Below are 18,914 nucleotides of genomic sequence, written 5' to 3' on the forward strand. Positions count from 1 at the left end.
TATGGAGTACAAGACAGCTGTGAGGAGGTATAATATGCTGTTTTATGATTCCTAGAAGGGGCTGGGCTGGGCTGGATGGTGCCCCAGTAAATTACATTAATTTACCCATCCCCTGCACACTGCAGCAGGAGGGCTGTCCAGACCCAGGAACCCTATAATTCGGACTACACAAGGAGCCCAGAGTGTAAGTGCAAACTCTAAATGCCAGTTTGTCTTTAGTACATGGGCTGCAAGATTTTATGCACTCTGTTCTGATTTTATGCACTCTCCAAACCAGCATTAAATAGCTGTGTAGGACAGTTATCTCAAGATTGCCAATTCTTATTCGCCTGGCATTACACGCAGTCAGACCCTCATGCTCAAGCAAGAAGTCCTACAGCTAATCTATATTATTCCATTACAAACCAAAAATTAGCTACATCAAACCCTACAGACCATTTACATGGTACTGTAATAAATCTGTTACATACATGTAAATGTGAGTGCAGACTTGTCTCAAATTGACAATCTCACACCAGCCAGCTGACCAAAGATTGCAACCCTGTCGTCTTATTTACCACAAAAACTATTTTTATGTGGCAGTCAAATGTGGTTGCATAAATCAATAAAAGTTGATGTTTTTAACCCTTATATATTAAAAAAATCTTGTAATGATGCAGTAGAAGCAGAAATAAACAGGCAAATGTGCTCTAGTAAAAGTGGCCTTTCTACTTAAGTAAAATATTTGTTTGTAAATATACTGAAAGTCCTGTCCTGTTTTTTCCTGTATACATTTACCAGCATGCTGTGCAGCGTGTACATTCCTGCCATTTGAGTGTTTTTTTTTTTTATTATTATTATTTTGGATGAACCAATTACAATAGAGAAATTTGCTCGTGAAATCACGGTGGGAATGCATCACTTGGAGCAGTGCAGCGAGAAGTTGATGCTGTGGGACTCATGGCCCTAATTGTGCCGTCTTTTCAGTCAGTGGCCGGGAAGAGGAGGTGACGGCAGAGATGGCGGCGAGGCCCAGCGAGGGGCGGGCACCCCACAGTGGGCAGAAGGCGGTGATGCCACTGCAGCCAGGGCAAACTGGAGCTAGTGCAGCAGAAGCACCAGATACTTCAGGGACTGGATCACATCACATGTTATTTTTTTGACGATATCCTGATCACTGCCAGCACAAAGCAAGAACATGTACAAAAACTAGATGAAGTCCTCACTTGCCTGGAAAGGTACGGCATTGCAGTAAAGCTTTCGAAATGCGAATTTTTGGAAAGCACCATTGCATACTTAAACCATCAGATTGACAAAAAGGGTCTGCACCCTACAGATGAGAAGGTGACAGCAACCATTAATGCACCTAAGCCTAATACTATCATGGAGCAGTGATTAGTTTTGGATTGGTTACATTATGATCAGTTTCTTCAGAATCTTCCTAGTTTGCTGTAGGTTCTACGCCTTTTCAATAAAAGGATGAATGGTGGAATTGGACTATTTTGTGTGATTAAAGTTTGGATTTCTTCATAATCTTTCTAGTTTGCTACAGCCTCTGCAACTTTTGTCAATAATGGGAGGAAAGGTGAAATTTATCAGTGCGATGAAACTTTTAATAAGAAAAACAGCTGTTGTTGGCAAGTTATCGCTGTAAGTGCCTCCCCAGTAGTTCATGGTCGAACGGTAAGTGCCTAGGCTGTGTCCAAATTCAGGGAGTGCATCCTTTGAAGACTGCATTTGAAGTCCGTGTGTGTCACAGTGGTGTGACAAAGCAGTCCTATTTTGACGCTTCCTTCAAATGCAGTGTAGAAACAGGTCTTCCTTTTGTCAAGTCGCGAAGGATCCACCTGAAGGATACTTCACAGTCCACCATATCAGATAGCAGTTGGACAGTACTGCGTGTACAACCGATTCAATGAGTCACAAATAAGACATGAGTGCTAATACACAGTACCAAACTAACGTCTGTTGATAAAGGGCGCAGCCCTTTTGAATTCAGAGCTCTGGGGGAATTCCAGTTGAAATTCCTGACAAGGAATACGGAATTTACGAGTTTAATAGGAATGCAGCATTAGGCCCCAGTTCCAACCCATAATAGAGAAATACTTGACTTAATACCCATCTAATTTTCAGGGTTGCAGGTCTGCTATGCCTTTCCATTCTGTGACATCACAAAACCATTTTCTATTCTGTGACATCACAAAAACATTACGAAGTGGACTCTTCGGGAATTTGGGAGTTTTTTTGTGTTAGATTGTATATTGTATATACTTTCCATTAATAATAATGATGGTGTTGCTACTTTTAAAAAAGTTCTACTTCATAACAGTTTTGTGATGTCGCAGAATGGAAATGTTTTCAAAGTAGCAGACATCACCAACCAGTAAATGTTGTAGATGAAAGATTTTCTATAGAATGGGTGATGTCACCTTCACATTTCAGTTTAAAAGAGTCACAATGAAACACAGAAGCATGCATATTCAATTGCAACGGTCGGCATTTTGTTTCACAAACTTGCCAACCAACCAGCTGAAGAGCAAGGAGTTTTGGGAGTACTTGAGGTGCATGCACCTTAGGCACTTGTTTAAAAAAATCCAATATGCATGAATATGTTTCTGTTTGATTGCAGCACTTCTGGGGCCCAGTAGCAAACTGGGGTCTGCCCATAGCAGCGATGAGTGATATGAAGAAGAGCCCTGACATCATCAGTGGCCAAATGACCTTTGGTAAGAGGCAGAGGGCTCACCTTCCATCTGTGTGAGCGTCCACAAGGTCACTCGGGACTCCAGAGGGACTTTTTAAAGGTTTAAGCCAGTTGCTGTGAACTTCACATTTCAGTTTGGACAAAAGCGACATACTTGCATGCACATTGACTTTAAAATGGCAAGGAATTTTTTTCAGAGAGCTGTAAACCAACTTAGAAACAAAGAGTTTCAGAAGTATCTGAGGAGGTATGTGCATCCAGAGGCGCTTGCAGTTTATTTAAAAATCCAATATGTAAACTTTCCTTGTCGATTGCCATCAGTGCATAAGAAGCTTAAACTCTTCACTTTGTTGTAGATGTAAGCATAAAGTCACTGCTTACATTTGGGTCCATCATTGCAGAAGTGCTGCTGGTGATCACAGAATTACACTTATAATTTTTTTTGTTTGTTTCCTTTGTGTTTCCGAGGTCTAAATGTGCCTGTTGGGAAAACCTTCCAACAAAAGCACGGGAAGAAAGTCACAAACTGATTTTTTTGTTAATATAAATATAATTTTATGACTACTGTTTAATAATTTCACACTAATATATTGTAAGAATCCTCTGGAATTTCTTTAATGGTACCTTCACCCTGCTGCATGTTAGATCAGCTCTGTGTTTTATTGTTTGATTTCAGCACTTCTGGGGACCAGTAATAAATTGGGGTCTGCCCATGGTCGCTGTCATGGATATGAGGAAGAGCCCAGAAATAATCAGTGGTCGAATGACCTTCGGTAAGAGGCAGAGGGCTCACCTTCCATCTATATGAGCGTCCACTGGGTCACTCGGGACTCCAGAGGGACTTTTTAAAGGTTTTAAGCTGGTTGCTCTTCTTCTTTCTGACCCCTGCATGATCTCTGTCTCCCCAGCTCTTACCTGTTACTCAGTGATTTTCACGAGGTTCTCTTATAGAGTCCAGCCCTGAAACTGGCTCCTATTTACTTGCCATATGGCCAATGTGACGGCACGATTGATCCAGGTAGGCTGGCTCATCCGACACAAGTAGGTCCCCACCAGGCTCCCTCTAGAATATTTAAATCTCCAGCCCTCATCTGTTGATTAATGCCATATTATTGCTCGACATTGCCTGGCTGCCAGCTGCAAATGCTATCATTCAGCCAGCTTTTCTCCCAGTCAGATCCTTCCTTAATAGTGTCACACAAGTACCTTTTATAGGTTTGTGTTCTTCATGAATGTTTTTTTTTTCTTCCATTTCAGAATGCAGAAAATGTGAAATGAGCCTTTGCGTCCATAAAGAAATCTCCCCTCCTTCCGAATAAATATATATATATATATATATATATATAAATTTATATATCTGTGTATTCATTTCTTTCATTTTTCTTATTATGAAACCATACGTGAGTAGGGGCAATTCACTGCCCATACAAAGTGAGAGTGGATAAGATATACCTAATGAAGACTGTAGTCCTGTATTAGACAAAATCATTTTATCATATGGGTCAGTTACAGTTACCTACATAAGAACATAAGAAATTTACAAACGAGAGGAGACGAATCAGCCCATCAAGCTCATTTGGGGAGAACTTAACTAATAGCTCAGAGTTGTTAAAATCTTATCTAGCTCTGATTTAAAGGAACCCAGGGATTTAGCTTACTACTTACTAAACTAGTAGCAAGACTATTCCTTACTCTAAAAACATGATGTGTAAAAAAGTGCTTCCTCAAATTTGTTTTAAAATGTTCTCTCGCTAATTTCCACTTATGGCCACGATCTCTAATATTTAAACTAATATTGAAATATTGAACAGCATCCAGACCTGTTAGAATCTTATATACCTGGATCATGTCCCTCTTAGTCTCCTTTACTCAAGGCTAAACGGATTCTGCTCAGTTAACCTCTCATAAGACATTCCTCTAAGACCAGGAATCATTCTGGTACCCCTACGTTGCACCTTTTCCAAGGCAGCAATGTCCTTCTTAAGGTATGGTGATCAAACCTGCACACAATTTTCTAGGTGAGGACTTACCAAGGAATTATATAATCGAGCCGTTTGTGGTGGACAACATCAAAGGCCTTCTGCAGAACTAAGCAGATAACATCATAGGCCTTTTTGTGATCAATTTCTTTCGTAGCTTCCTCAAAGAACTCAAGTAGATTAGTTAAACAGGACCTACCTCTCCTAAATCTATGATGGCTATCCCTCAGAATGTTATTTTAATCCAGGTAATCTACCATTTTCACTTGGATTATAGCTTCCATTACCATTCCAGTTATGCAAGTTAAACTGATTGGTTATAGTTTGCTGGATTACTTCTATCCCCTTTTTTGAATATGGGTGTTATATTAGCATGCTTCCAATTAGAAAGTGCCACACCAGTAGATAAGGATTTCTCAAATAGTAATGTTAAAGGTTGGTTAATAATATCCCTCATCTCTTTTAAAACTACATTTTATACTGTATTTAGTCCATGTCTAAGTCCGTATTCCCCAGATCCGTCATTGATGTTCGTCGCCGTCTGCCCTGTCTTCAGTGACTAAACCCTGGTTTCCTTAATCCTGCCTACCTGCCTTCTCCTTTCCCCGCTTCCTGCTTGCCCATCCTCCCCGCCGATCGCAACAGAATGACGGACCTCCCGAAAGAAGCACTGCGGCGGGCCAAGGACCAGCGCCTTAATCTACTGCAGGAGGTGCTTTATTGGCTAATTCAACTGGAGGTCCAGGAGGACCCAGCATCCCGGGATTTGGCCAGCCGGAGCGGGGACCTCCTAAGTGAGGCAGCCCCACTGCTGCAAGCCGGAGAAAGAAGAGGAAGCCCCAAGGATCATCCTGGGGGCTTGCTCTCTCTTCCCCACTTCTCTCCTTGCAAGTGATCGGGAGGGCTCCCCAATCAGCTCGGACGTTGCCTTCGCGGGCAGCTTCCCCCTTCCGGGGAACACGCCTGGCTCTGAAAGGGGCCAGGGCAGTATGGGACGCTATCCCGCGGGTTAGCGGGCTCTTAAAGGGGCAATGCCTGCTAGTGAGGCAGCAACCCTGGAGCCCGTGCCTGTCCTACCTGTCCCACCGGCGCCTGACGTCCTTGTCCCGCCTGATCTGCCTGTCCAGCCCATATTCTCCCCATGTCGTCGTGGGGTTTCCTCCGGGTACTCCGGTTTCCCCCCACAGTCCAAAAACATGCAGAGGCTAATTGGATTGCTAAATTGCCCGTAGGTGTGCATGTGTGAGTGAATGGTGTGTGAGTGTGCCTTGCGATGGGCTGGCCCCCAATCCTGGGGTGTTCCCTGCCTCGTGCCCATTGTTTCTGGCAGCTTGCTACCCTTATGGGCCGTATCCAGGAGGCAGGCACTGAGATTGTGGAGGCCAAGGCTGGGGCAGGCTCTGCCACACTGGATGGCATATGCAGGGGCTGGATTCACATACTCTCTGCTGGATGCTATGAATGACAAAGAGGGGGTGTGGAGTGTGTGTTTCTGAGGTCTGAGGAAAGTGAAAATACTTCTCTACCCCTCTCCTCCTTAGGAGACATGGAATTGAGAAGAACCTGGGCCTTGGCGAGCTCTCCACCTTTGATGAGAAGCTGGTGGCAGAGGCTTTGGGCTTGAAGTTGACGGCCTCCATCATGTAAGGGGAGGATTTAGTGCTGCTCAAGGGCAGCCCCACAAAAATGGACCGTGACAACCTGGAGCAAAAGTAAAAAGACAGTCCTTCTCACGCAGGCTTTTTGCAACATTTTCTCTGTTCTGCTTTTCTAAGATCTAAATATTCCTGGAATGATGGGAAAGAGCAGGATCTGGCTGTGGCTAACATCTACTGTCCTCAAATCTACTTTTAGTAGTCTTACAACCTACTTTTTTGTGTGTTGTTTTTTGGTGTGTCAAACAAAAAACTGAGAGTAAAGTAAAGGTTTATATGTATTCCGTTGCACTGGATTTATTTTGATCTGTTTCGGATTTTAAGTTTTTATAAGCTGTCAAACTAAAAAAAAGTTTTCAGGGTATTCCTCATTGCCCTCTGTCTCTACTGCCTGCTTGTTTCCTTAAAGGCTCCCTGTGTGTGTGAAAGTGAGTTAATTCTTTATTTTCTCTCATTGTTTAACCGCTGAGATGATTCTTTTTTCAAGACTGGAGTTAAGCTGTTTATGCACTAACTGTACTAGTGCAGCATGTTTTTGTTTCACCAAGTTGCCAACTGTTATTGTCAGGGCTCTCAAGTCTCATGTATTTCAACCAGTTCACACGTTCACATGCTACACCTTATATTTCTCACGCTGTGTCACACCCTGCTCGCCTGTTCCTTGTCTGTGCCACGCCCCCTCATTTACCACGTGTGCCCGTCTTCTGAATCAAAGCCTGCCCAACTCGTGATTCCCCGCTTCCTACTTGCTCGCTCGACATGGATCGTTACTGAATGACAGACCACCCTGAAGACTCACCACAGCGAGCCGAGAGCCAGCTGGAGGTCATGTACTGGCTCAACCAGCCCGAGGTCGGCGTGTGCTTTCCTCACACTGTTCAGTGAGTAAAAGTAGTTTCAGCATGAGGAAGAACAGACTCATAACTTTAACCCTGCAGCTAAGATAATTGCATATTTCAGCTTAAATGTAGCTTGAATGTTTCCTGGTCAACATTAGACAGAGGAATACTCATAAGCTCTTGATCTGAGCTTCTCCGAAGGGATGTTGAGGCACACTCTTGAGGCTCTTCAGGTGGTGGGCCGCCCTGAAGATGGGCCCCAGTCAGCAGGAGACAGCAGGTCCATCCAAAGCAGACTACAGAAGCAGGGATCAGGAAGAGGAATCCTTGAGATCCTGGGGTCCCCCACACATTATCAAGCAGCACGAAATGGCACTGAATAATAAACGTATATGTCTGACATACTTGTCCTTTTTTAATTCCAAATACTATATTGGGAAATAAAAAATAACCTCCTCCTTTTGCATGCAGATTGAAATATTGTTATTTACGTCTAAAATGGAGTAATGGAAGCCCCTAATGTTGAGGTTTTAAGTAAATACTTCCATTAATATTACCTTCAGCAGACCAATTAGAACCAACTTCTATACTGGATTTATCTGTGTGTATGGAGCCACCATTTTCAGAGTTACTGTGTGTTATGTCTGCTGTACAGCCCTGATGTGGTAGCTGCTGAAATCATTCACTGGAGCTAAGCAGAAACAGCAGTGTACTCCAACACCTTAACCTCCAGAAAGAGCCATGCAGCTCAAAGCCACGCAGAGGAAGTGTCGCATCAAAGGAAGTTCAAAATGCCTGATCGTCATGAGAATTTCCCCACAGGGATCAATAAAGTGTTATTATTATATTTCAGGCTTACCTGGATTAAAGGGCATGTTGTTAGTGTATATTGTGTATATAGTGTCTTATTTTCTTAACTTGTATAATAGATGAGCCATCATATCCTAAATGTGTATTGATATATGCAAAGGGAGGAGAAGGGAACAGACCCAAGGTGCAGAGTAAGCGTTAATGTTGAGTAAAATAGCATTAGAAAAATAGAATTTACAATAAATTCATGGTTTATGTCCATGGTTAATGTTGCATTAACTTTATCCAGTCTCCTAGCTGAATATGTTAAGCAGGGTTTCAAGTGGGCTGGAAAGATCTGGAACAGGGTTCTGACACCTTCGTTTAATAAATAAATAAATATTATTGCCAATTTCATACATAAAGTCAAGAGTTTTTTTCATTTGCTGCATCCTGGCCTTCCTTCCAGTTGATGCTATAAAGACCAGTATTTCCCACACAAAGACTGCTTGTAGGGCTCCAGACTGGGACAATTCATTCACATTTTGAGATAATTTTTGGAGAAAGTGTCACTAAATTTGACCTGAGTGTGATATCTGAATGGTATCAACAATTAGATATCGCCTAATACTATTAAATCTTTTGGTTATATATGACCCAATCCACCGGATTGAATTATACCACAAGTAAGTGTTACGCGTAGTTACGAAATTATCTGATGCTAGAACTAAAAGTTAGTCTTCATGTACAAACGTCTAAGAACTGTGGTTTTCGTAGGTATTACATGCTTATACCCAGATACACTATATGGACAAATGTTTTGGGACACAGGAGCCAGGTCATGTCCAACATTAATGCTTGACCTCACAAATGCTCTTCTGGATGAATGGAAAAAAATCCCACAGACACCCTCCAAAATCTTGTGGTCAGCCTCTCAGGAACATTGGCAGCTGTTATAGCTGCAAGGGAGGACCAACTCCACATTGATGCTTAAGGATTTCATAGAATTTCCTGTAGGTATTGTGGCCAGATGTCCCAGTACTTTTGTCCATAGAGTGTAGCTGGAAGACTCGGGTTGGGCTCGGCTGATGTGCTGCAGTGTCGGTTTAGTTAGCAGTGGCTTACAGGAGTTGTGCCAAGTGCGGCTTATGCACGGCAATCAGGGTGTTGGCAAAAAGTAAGAGGACCGATTCATTTATGCTACCATTGACCCAGTTACGCTCAGGCCTATGGTTGCATATCATAAGGCAACCGGTAAGGGTCCATGAACTACGTTTTCCCGTTTTACAACAACTCTGCACATAAATAAGGAGCCTACCGTCCATTTTTGCATCAATAACATATTTATGCACATTCTGATTTTTTATGACGAGGTGTTAAATATGCTGTATCCAATTTAGAATAGCTTTCTGTTTTTCAAATATTATGTATAAAATAATAAAGTATGTCAATTTTTATTAACATATTAAGATGTTTTGTTATATTTATGATATTTACACTGTAAAAATATCTATGCTCATACAAGACAAAGTACTGTATTTTGATTACACTAAGAGTCCATATTATTGCAAATACAGGACTGTTATTTTTTCCCAACTTCGCATGCATTCTGGATATTGCAATTAGTGTTGGAGATCACGAGCCTGAAGACATTTTACGGCTTTACTGTGACAGTCTCCAAACCTGCTGTCAGAAAGAGTATCACCTCTGGGGTAAGATGTGTTTCTGTAGATTTATTCACATTATTAGTTGGTCATTAGATAATTACGGTGAACTCTGTTGTTCAATGTATAAAATTTAACTGTTAACCCTGCTGAAAAAACCAACAAAGACCAGCATAGCTGGTAACCAGCATGACCAGCATAATGCATGTGATTATACCAGCATATATTGTGTTTTAGTGCTGGGTGACCAGCATCATTAATGAAATATTGCTGGTGGAACAGCTTCACGTGAAAGTGTGGAAAGAAAATTGGACATTGGTAGACCCGGGAGGGGAGGCATATTGGGTCTGTTATGTCTTAGGCCTTAGGCAAGAAGAGATTGTTTTGAATACTGCGTGACCTCGCTTCATGATAGCTGTCTGCAGTTAGTTCCACAGACACTGAATAGAGATCAGACCTTAGAGAGACAGACAGTGGAGTACAGTGGGGGGGGGGGGGGGGACTGCCTGCGGAAGGTATTCGTAGCTACCCCAACTGGTGCACATAGAGTTGTAGTTATAAAGTAGTCGCAGTAGGCCTTATGCAATATGTTATGCGGTAGTACAAATATATTATTACGTTAATCCTATTAAACATTAACCATGTATTTACAGTGAATCAATGACAAGATGTCAATACCAATCTTGAATCAAAGGTCAACCTAATATTCACTGTGATTCAATGTCAATATAATCAATATCTATATTCTTATCTCAGGTAGGAGCCTGTTCTGGTAAATTGATCAAAATGGGTGGATTTTACCTTGCTGCCAATGTGAACCTTTAGAATTTGATTTGTTAGTGTTTTGTGACCAATCAGGACTTAGAAGTCCTTACAGGGAATTGGCTATTATAGTCTATCAACTGGTTGCTCTTTGTGCTCGGGGTACCTGGTGCCAGAGTGTGACCGGAGCACTTTGCTGGATTGCTTGAATAAAAGAGAACTCTCTCACCAACTGAGAGGTCTGGAGTTTAATTCTAAGTGGCTCAACTAGAGTTATCAGAGAGGTTGATTCATAATTTTCTTACCACACAAGCAGACCAGAATTAACTATCATAGACCAGCATGTAAACAGTTGAATAGGACTGTTGTCTCAGGGTTGCCAACTCTTCAGCATATGGAATTACACACAGTCAGGCCCTCACGCTCAAGCAAGAAGTCCTACAGCAAATCTATATTATTCTGTTATAAACCAAAAATTAGATACATTAAAAGCATTGGAGTACATCCTATTTAGGTACTGTAATAAATCTATTAAAGACATGTAAAGGTGTGTGCAGACTTGTCTCAAATTGAAAATCTGCGCAACATTTAAGGTGGACCGGAAAATCCGAATAAGACGCTGCGAATAATAAATAAGACTGGTGTGTGAGTGTGCCCTGCGATGGGCTGGCCCCCCATCCTGGGTTGTTCCCTGCCTCATGCCCATTGCTTCCGGGATAGGCTCCGGACTCCCCGTGACCCAGAAGGATAAGCGGTTTGGAAAATGGATGGATGGATGGAATAATAAATATGACTGGTGTGTGCGTGTACCCTGCGATGGGCTGCCCCCCCATCCTGGGTTGTTCCCTGCCTCGTGCCCATTGCTTACGGGATAGGCTCCGGGCTCCCCGCGACCCAGAAGGATAAGCGGATGGATGGATGGATGGAATAATAAATAAGTTACGTGTGATCCCGCTGCAAATAATAATACGTAATACGTTATTTACATGAATGCGCACACAGACGGAGTGCAGAAAAGGTGGAAGCATAAGAGCAAGATCCGACGAATGCGGTAGGCAGGGGTCTCAAGTCTCACGCATTAACAGTGAGACACGCGTTTCTCCCATAATGTAATCTATCTTAAAGGTTTTGATGAAACTTGAGAGCCTTGAATAAAATAAGGCAACAATTTGCACCCACTTTTTTGGGAGTAAACATAACTGTTTATTGGAGTAAACTGTTTTTTTTTAATGAAATACACCCAATTTGAAGAAAATAGATATTTTAAATATTTAACTGTAAAATCTGGAATTCTATACTGTACTGTTTTTTCGCCATACTACCTTTACCAGCATGCTGTGCAGTTTGTACATTCCCACCGTTAAGGTAGTTTTTTTTTCATCTTGGACGGACCAATTACAGTGGAGAAATCCACTTAGCCCGCGAAATCGCGGCTGCAATGCGCCAGTTGCTGGAATGGGGGTGTTCTTTTTGGCAGAGATAACGAGTCTGTCGGCAAAGACTTATTTTGTTTGTTTGTTAATATAATCGTGGTTTGCGGATGGAGTTGTGTACAGCAGGCAAAGTTAGAAATTACCAGGAGGATAATGCTAGCTGACCGGGAGGAGCCAACCGCGGTTAAACTAATTCATCTTGCCGCCCCTCCGAAATTCGGTGAAGAAATTAATTCAAACTCGTAGTCCGGTGTTGGACCCACCAGAGACACTGGATCTAAGACGGGGAGACGGATCCCTCATCGTGCTGCTGTGTGCCATGTGGTCGGCTGTAACCAACCTCGCCATAGGATGTTCCCTATCTACTCATTGGAGGTAGTGGCAGGACACCCGCTCCACCTGTTACAGGCTGCGTGACTGAGAGAAACCATTTCTGAGTAACCTACACCTATACTAATACACGCGTACGTGTGGCATCGATAGGTCTGGGTTTGAATGTGGAAGCGCTGTAATATCTGCTGGATTCAACTCCTCCAGAGTTGAACATCACTGTGCACCAACAACGGGCCCCGACGACAAGCGCTTGATTTATATATATATATATTTTTTTTTCTTTTCTTTTCTTTCTTTCTCTTTTTGGTTGGCAGCGTGACTGATTCATTTGCTTATGTTAAAGTGTGAACAGTTAGGGCCAGGATAAACTTGACACAACGTATACGCTACTGCGTGCGTAGTGTAGGTTTATCTGGAGGATTAAGGGTCGTGTCCACCAGGGGGCAGTGCGAGACAACCATCTTGCTCAGCTCCTTCATTTCCGGTCTCGCTTTTTTATTTTTATTTTTCAGTAAATTACATAACAAACAAGAGTACACACTACAGACCAAGGAGATTAAGTGAAGGTAGAGAGAACAAGAAACAAAATAAAACAAAAAGTTGTCATTACAATACGGCCGGTACATCAGCAGAAGATTACATAAACAGACTGAACATAGAGTATGTCCGGATAGCTTTTCTTTTTTTACACTTTGATATAGTTTGAAGATAAATATTTACCTCTACTTTAAATTACTCAAATACAAGGTGTTTCCTCGGTCTCACTTGTTTGTATGAGGTCGTGGCATGAAATGTGTTGGATAAGCAGTTTTTTAGTCCGCAGAAGGGGCGAACGTTGCTGCACTACATTAGAATTATTATTTAAGACGTTTTTGTATTCATCAGTAGGCAAGGTTCTTAATATTTGTCATTTGTTTTTAATTGCAATTTATGCATTATACTGTTTCCCGAGTAGTCAGTTACTGCGTCAATCCTTTCACTGTAAAAAACAAAAAGTTAAGACAACTTAAAATTTAAAGGCAACTTAGTGCACTAAATTTTGGAGTTTTTTAAGTTTTGAAGAAAATCACCTACTGTTATGCTGAGCAATTATTTTTCATTCAGATCATTTCTTTCATATCCATAAAAACTTAGTTGTACATACAATTGCTAACAACAAAAGTTGTTCCAACCTATTGTATTTCCGTAAGATTTATCTTGCATATGTGTAAAGACTTTAAAATTTGAGTTTAGTATGCTACCGCTTCACCCATTGCAGTGCCCAGGGGTACAAAAACAGTGCCCAGACATGTGCTGGGTTGGGCTTGAACAGGCAATCTTTGGGTCAGAAATGACACTGCCAAAACTCTGTAAACAGTGTTTTTGTGTTAGCACCTTATTCAGCTTATGTTCCATACACCTGTGTGAACTAAGCCTCTCTACTCATGGTTCAAAGGTCACCAGTTCAAGCCCACTGTCAGCGCATGTGGGGGCCCTTGAGCAAGGTCTGTGACCCCCAGCTCCCTATAGGTGCCACAACTGGTAGCTACCCTTCACAGTCAAGTTTGCTGTCATTCCCCACAGGGATCCTCAAAATCTGCCTGTTGTTATTTATTACTATCATGTTTTAAATAAACTTGCTATTTGACTGTTTGTTATCTTCATTTTTAATAATTAGATGACACATATTTTGCGGTTTTGAATTCTTAGCATGTTTAACTGAAATTTTTAAGTTTTTACACATGAAAGATAAATCATCTGAACAAAAGAAAGTTGGCACAACTTTTATTCTTTGTAATTCTTAGTATTTAAAACTAAAAATCAGATTTTTTTATACATATGAAAGATTCCCAGTCAAAATGTCATATTCACTGATGCAGCTAGAACACATTAGACATTTGTGGTAGTCGGTACAAGCAACGACTAAATGATCAGTTGTCTTTATGCACTTTAAGGTGAAACCACCGCCAACAAATGATACACAAAATGTTCTCATCCCTGTACTCTGGATCAACCTTACATTTTGACGAGTGGCACAGGGCCCAGTTCTTAGTGTTCATATGACTTAGCTTTCACCTTTGCAAGGTGGAGTTTAGAGCTGGGCGGTATGACCAAAGGTTTACAGTATATCATGGTATTTTTCAAAGTTAGATCAGTTTCACGGTATGGAATGTTTTTTTTTTTTTTTTTAATTAAGTATGACTGGGCGTTTACCACATTTTATGTGACACATTTTTGTTTTACATTTTTGTGTTGTTCCCACGTTAATGATATTATTTTATTATTAGCCTTTGCATTAATGATAACAGATGGCTAACATGTTTGTTGGCTAACTGCTTATAGATTTCCTTTTCTTAGAAAGATAATGCATTGCCTGGTTTTTATTACAAAAGCTTTAATGTGCAAATTACCTCAGTACGTATGTAGTTTGCTGACATTCCGCACCAATACATACAGAACCCGTTCATCAGTTAAGCTTCTCCTTCAGCCTCCTACCACACTCACAGAACTGAGGAAATCCGCCTTTTGTTCTTATGCACCCCATGAGTGGAATATATTACAAAATACACTGCTCAAAAAAATGTAAGGAACACTTTTTAATCAGAGTATAGCATCAAGTCTACTAAACTTCTGGGATATTGATCTGGTCAGTTAAGTAGCAGATGGGGTTGTTTCAGCTGCTTTTGTGTTAATGAAATTAACAACAGGTGCACTAGAGGTGCAACAATGAGACGACCCCCAAAACAGGAATGGGTTAGCAGGTGGAGGCCACTGGCATTTTTCCATCCTCATCTTTTCTGACTCTTTTTTTCACTACTTTTGCATTTAAGCTACGGTCAGTGTCACTACTGGCAGCATGAGGTGATACCTGGACCCTACAGAGGTTACACAGGTCTTAGTCCAACAAAACACTGAGCATATTAGCTGTTCTTATGAAGAAAATAAAGTCATAATTAGGGCTGCAACTATTGATTATTTTAGTACTCAAGTATTCTATGAATTATTCCTTCGAGTAATCGGATAAGAAATACTTTTGTCTTATTAAATAGCAATAGTAACTAGTCTTAAAATTAATAACTCATTGGTTTCCGTTTTAGGAACATTTTTAATGATTGAACTCCATACAACAGCTAACAAAAGAACTAAACCCTTTTAGTGCATTGATGTACATATTTGTTTTGCTTTTTAAAACAAAAAAACATTTTCTTAAATGCAAAAATAAATAATCGAATATTCTATCTATTATTCCATCGATTAATCAGATAAGAAATACTTTTGTCTTATTAAAAAAACAATAGTAACTATTCTAAAAAGTAAAAAATAGAAGGTCCCGTAAAATGAATGAACTCCAGGGTGTCCTTTTTAGGAACATTATTAGTGATTGAACTCCATAACTGACAATAGAACTAAACCTTTTTAGTGCATTTATGTATATACTTCTTTTTTTTTTTTGTTGAAAGAAAACACTCTCTTAAATGCGAAATAAAATAATGTCAAATAAAATTACTGAAAAAAAGGTATACATATGTCTTAAACTAAGGTATAAATTAGAACGGCCTTTACTCTCTGTGTTCTTGTACATTTGTAGTTGGCATAAAAAAGTTCTGACAAGTTTGTATCTCCTGGATGAGGTAGGAATGGTGTGTGCATGTTCATGTGTGTGTAAGTGAATGTAAGTGAGAGTGTGTGTGTTTAAGTGTGTTAGAGAATGGGTGTGTGTGTGTAAGCCTTTAAAGGAGCATGTGGCGGTTGGATAATTCAGCGTCTCAGAGTTTCACTAGCCCAAGGTTGTTGGGGGAAAGGGGTGGGTGGGTAATTTTTGTATTATATTTCTATAATATTTATATTATAATTATGTAATATTATTCATAATAATCTAAATCTGCAAAATTATATCACTAAAGCCTTGAAATAGATCTAGTTGAGTACACTCCATGCTCCCCTTTAGACTCACCCCTGCATGCTGCAGATATCACTGAGAAAAACTATAACAGCTGCTGTCAGCCTGCTGCAAGTTTCCAAATCTAAATACTGTGTCAAACTAAGCTAACAGTTTGTCTGCATACAAACAGCTTCTACTTTAACTTGTATAGCTTCACTATAGCCTTGCTGCTGTGGAACACAGACGGCGGTGGATGGGGGCAGCTGAAAACATCGCTTTTCTTCACATTTCAGCTTGTTGAACAGCTGGTTTGATTAAGGACTCTCGCCAGCTCTTTACCTGTAAAGGTTTAGTAGCGATTACAAGCTTTTTTCATGCGGTTTACACGAAGCATCGAAGCTAAGAATTTGCATTGAGGATTTTTTGTAATCGAGTAATTTGAGTTACTCGATGATTCGTTGCAGCCCTACTTTGATGTGCTTTCTACCAGTGCAGTGGATTGACACTGAGCGATAGGGGAGTTTCCTCTTTGTATCTTGGCATCTCCTCCTTTGCCTGGTCTTCTGCATTTTTCAATTTCTTTAACATAATAAATAAGTATGAGTAATGTCACAATAGAATATCATTCTAAATATATTGTTTGTTTACAGCAATAGGCGCTGAGTGACTTTGTCCGACACCCTTTCATCACAGGCTGCTAGTGAATTGTAACTTTTTAAAGCAAACTTAACACGTCTTTCAGAGATGTTTATGATGAAACATTATGGTAATTATTTTTTCCAGTGACCTTTAAAGTATTATCAAACTAACCTCCAGCATGTGTTTGACCAAGCAGGTCAGCTGGAGAGCAAGAATACCTTGATCTCGTTGATGTTACTGCAGAGATATCTTCTTGCTGAGGACAATGATTGCCGTCCATGTCTTTTTCTGGCAGCACGTTTACATCAGTTTCTGTCTCTTCAATCTCCACTCCTGTCTCACTCTGCTGTGAAACAGCAATGCATCAATATTAGCTTTACAGAATTAATAAATATAAGATTAGTAAATATAAAATCCAAATGCCAGTTGAATTAAATTTACCAGACTTTATCATTCACAAGTATTTATGATTTTTAAATGTGGATGATTTTTAAATGAATGGATATGTAGAATGTTTTTAGAATGTAAATTGTTGTTTACAGTACTTAAACAATGCCATAAACTAAAATATTTATCTTACCTGTAGTGCCCCCTTGCTCCTTGCAGCTTCTGCAATAATTCTAGCATACGTGTCTTGGCGCTGGTCCTCTATAAGGTAGGGCAGGATCTACATCTGAGGCCACATAAAAAATCTTCCTGGGCTTCATAGCAGTGACAATTTCTTCAGCAGCTGTTATGTCTGACTCGCAGATCTCCTTCTCCGTCTTCCTCACTTCAGCTGAGAAGAGGGCGGCATGGATTGCTGACTGTAGTTCTAAAAAGTGCTCCAGTATGTCATGTGTTATACCGGTCAAGGATTGGGAGCAAGGATCCAGACGTGCGTGCAGCCCAAGTCTTTAATGGCTTGAATCCCATGGCCAAAGCCTTCTCTTCTGACATGATAAGAGTGGAGGAGGCGCCGTCGGTCAAGAAGGAAGAGTTGGCGGCAGTGACTGTGCCGTGGGGCTTGATGAAAGCAGGCTTCAGCTTGGCCATCTGATCCAAGGAGCTTGGGCGGATGCCGTTGTCCTTGGAAACCATGCCCTTCTCTGGTACACTGATGCTGAGAACATCACTGAGGAACCCGGCATCCTGTGCCTTCTTGGCGAGAGTGTGGGAGCGAAAAGTGAACTCGTCCTGCTCCAGGCGGGTGACGCTGAAGGCGGCCGCCAGTCGGTCCGCGGAGTGACCCATGGTCTCCCCGGTGGAGATCTCCGCCACGGCAGGCAGCTCAGGGGCAAAGTGGCTCAGTTGCATCTTGCCCAGCAGCGCCATCCTCTGGCCGAAGGTCTTGGCTTTGTTCAGGGATAGTATGGTCTTCCTCATCTTGCGACTGTGCCGGATGGGAACGTCGGACATGAACTCGACTCCACCCGCCACCACGGTGTCACACTGTCCCGCCGCTATCAGGCCGACAGCAGTGGTCATAGCCTGATTGGAGGAGATGCAGGCCATCGTTACCGTGTGGGCTGGGATCTTATCAGAAAATTCGGCTCCAAGAGCGGCCTCTCTGGCAACATTACTGGTCTTCACCTCCTGAATCACTGTACCAAACACGAGGTACTCAACCGCGTCCTTTGGGAGGCCGGTCTTAGTCAGGAGACCCTGGAGAGAAGCTCTGGCCAGGTCATGGGGCATCAGATAATTGTATGTGGTACCAGCCATCAGAAAGGGTGTGCGGACCCCCTCCACTAAAACGATGTTCTTCACACTAGCTTTGGCTAGGGTCTTTTTGCTTTTAGGTTGACCTGGAGCCTGGAGGTGAGTGGATGTGCTTAGACACCTGGCCACAGTATATCCAACCCAGGAGGAGGTCACTGGGCTGTTACGGACACTCTTCATTAGCATCAGTGCCATTTTCACCTTCGCCTACAAATCGCAGTTCAAGTGCGCTGCTCTCTCCTCTTAACGGATATCGCGTTGAGTGCGTGATAGTCTATACAGGGCCGTAGACCCCCGTCCTTCTTTTTAACGAAGAAAAATCCGGCTGTAACGGGTGAGGTAGAAGGTCGAATAATCCCCTGTAGTAAACTCTCACGAATGTATTTCTCGAGCGCCTCTTCCTCGTTGATTGACACGGGTTATAGTCTTCCCTTGGGCATGGTCGACCCCCTCTAGGAGGTTAATGGCGCAGTCACAATTCCTGTGTGGTGGAAGAGTAAACGCTCGGGATCAGCTGAACACGTCGCGGTAGTCCTGATATTCACTGGGGAGCCGATCCTGATCCTCACACTCGG

The 18,914-nt window shown here is 41.7% G+C and overlaps 1 protein-coding gene across 1 annotated transcript; it reads right to left on the reverse strand.

Moving 5' to 3' along the window:
• Positions 1-17,472: 17,472 nt before the first annotated feature.
• On the reverse strand, positions 17,473-18,577 carry LOC125720839 (trifunctional enzyme subunit beta, mitochondrial-like). The gene has a single exon (XM_048996700.1). It carries the CDS (start codon positions 18,532-18,534, stop codon positions 17,473-17,475), a length of 1,062 nt encoding a protein of 353 aa, XP_048852657.1. The 5' UTR covers positions 18,535-18,577.
• Positions 18,578-18,914: the final 337 nt, after the last annotated feature.

This window comes from Brienomyrus brachyistius, unplaced genomic scaffold (assembly GCF_023856365.1).
Source record: "Brienomyrus brachyistius isolate T26 unplaced genomic scaffold, BBRACH_0.4 scaffold27, whole genome shotgun sequence".
In the NCBI taxonomy this organism is placed as follows: domain Eukaryota; kingdom Metazoa; phylum Chordata; class Actinopteri; order Osteoglossiformes; family Mormyridae; genus Brienomyrus; species Brienomyrus brachyistius.

Coding starts and splice junctions, on each gene's coding strand:
- LOC125720839 (XM_048996700.1), bottom strand. CDS start 18,534: ATGGCACTGATGCTAATGAAGAGTGTCCGTAACAGCCCAGTGACCTCC.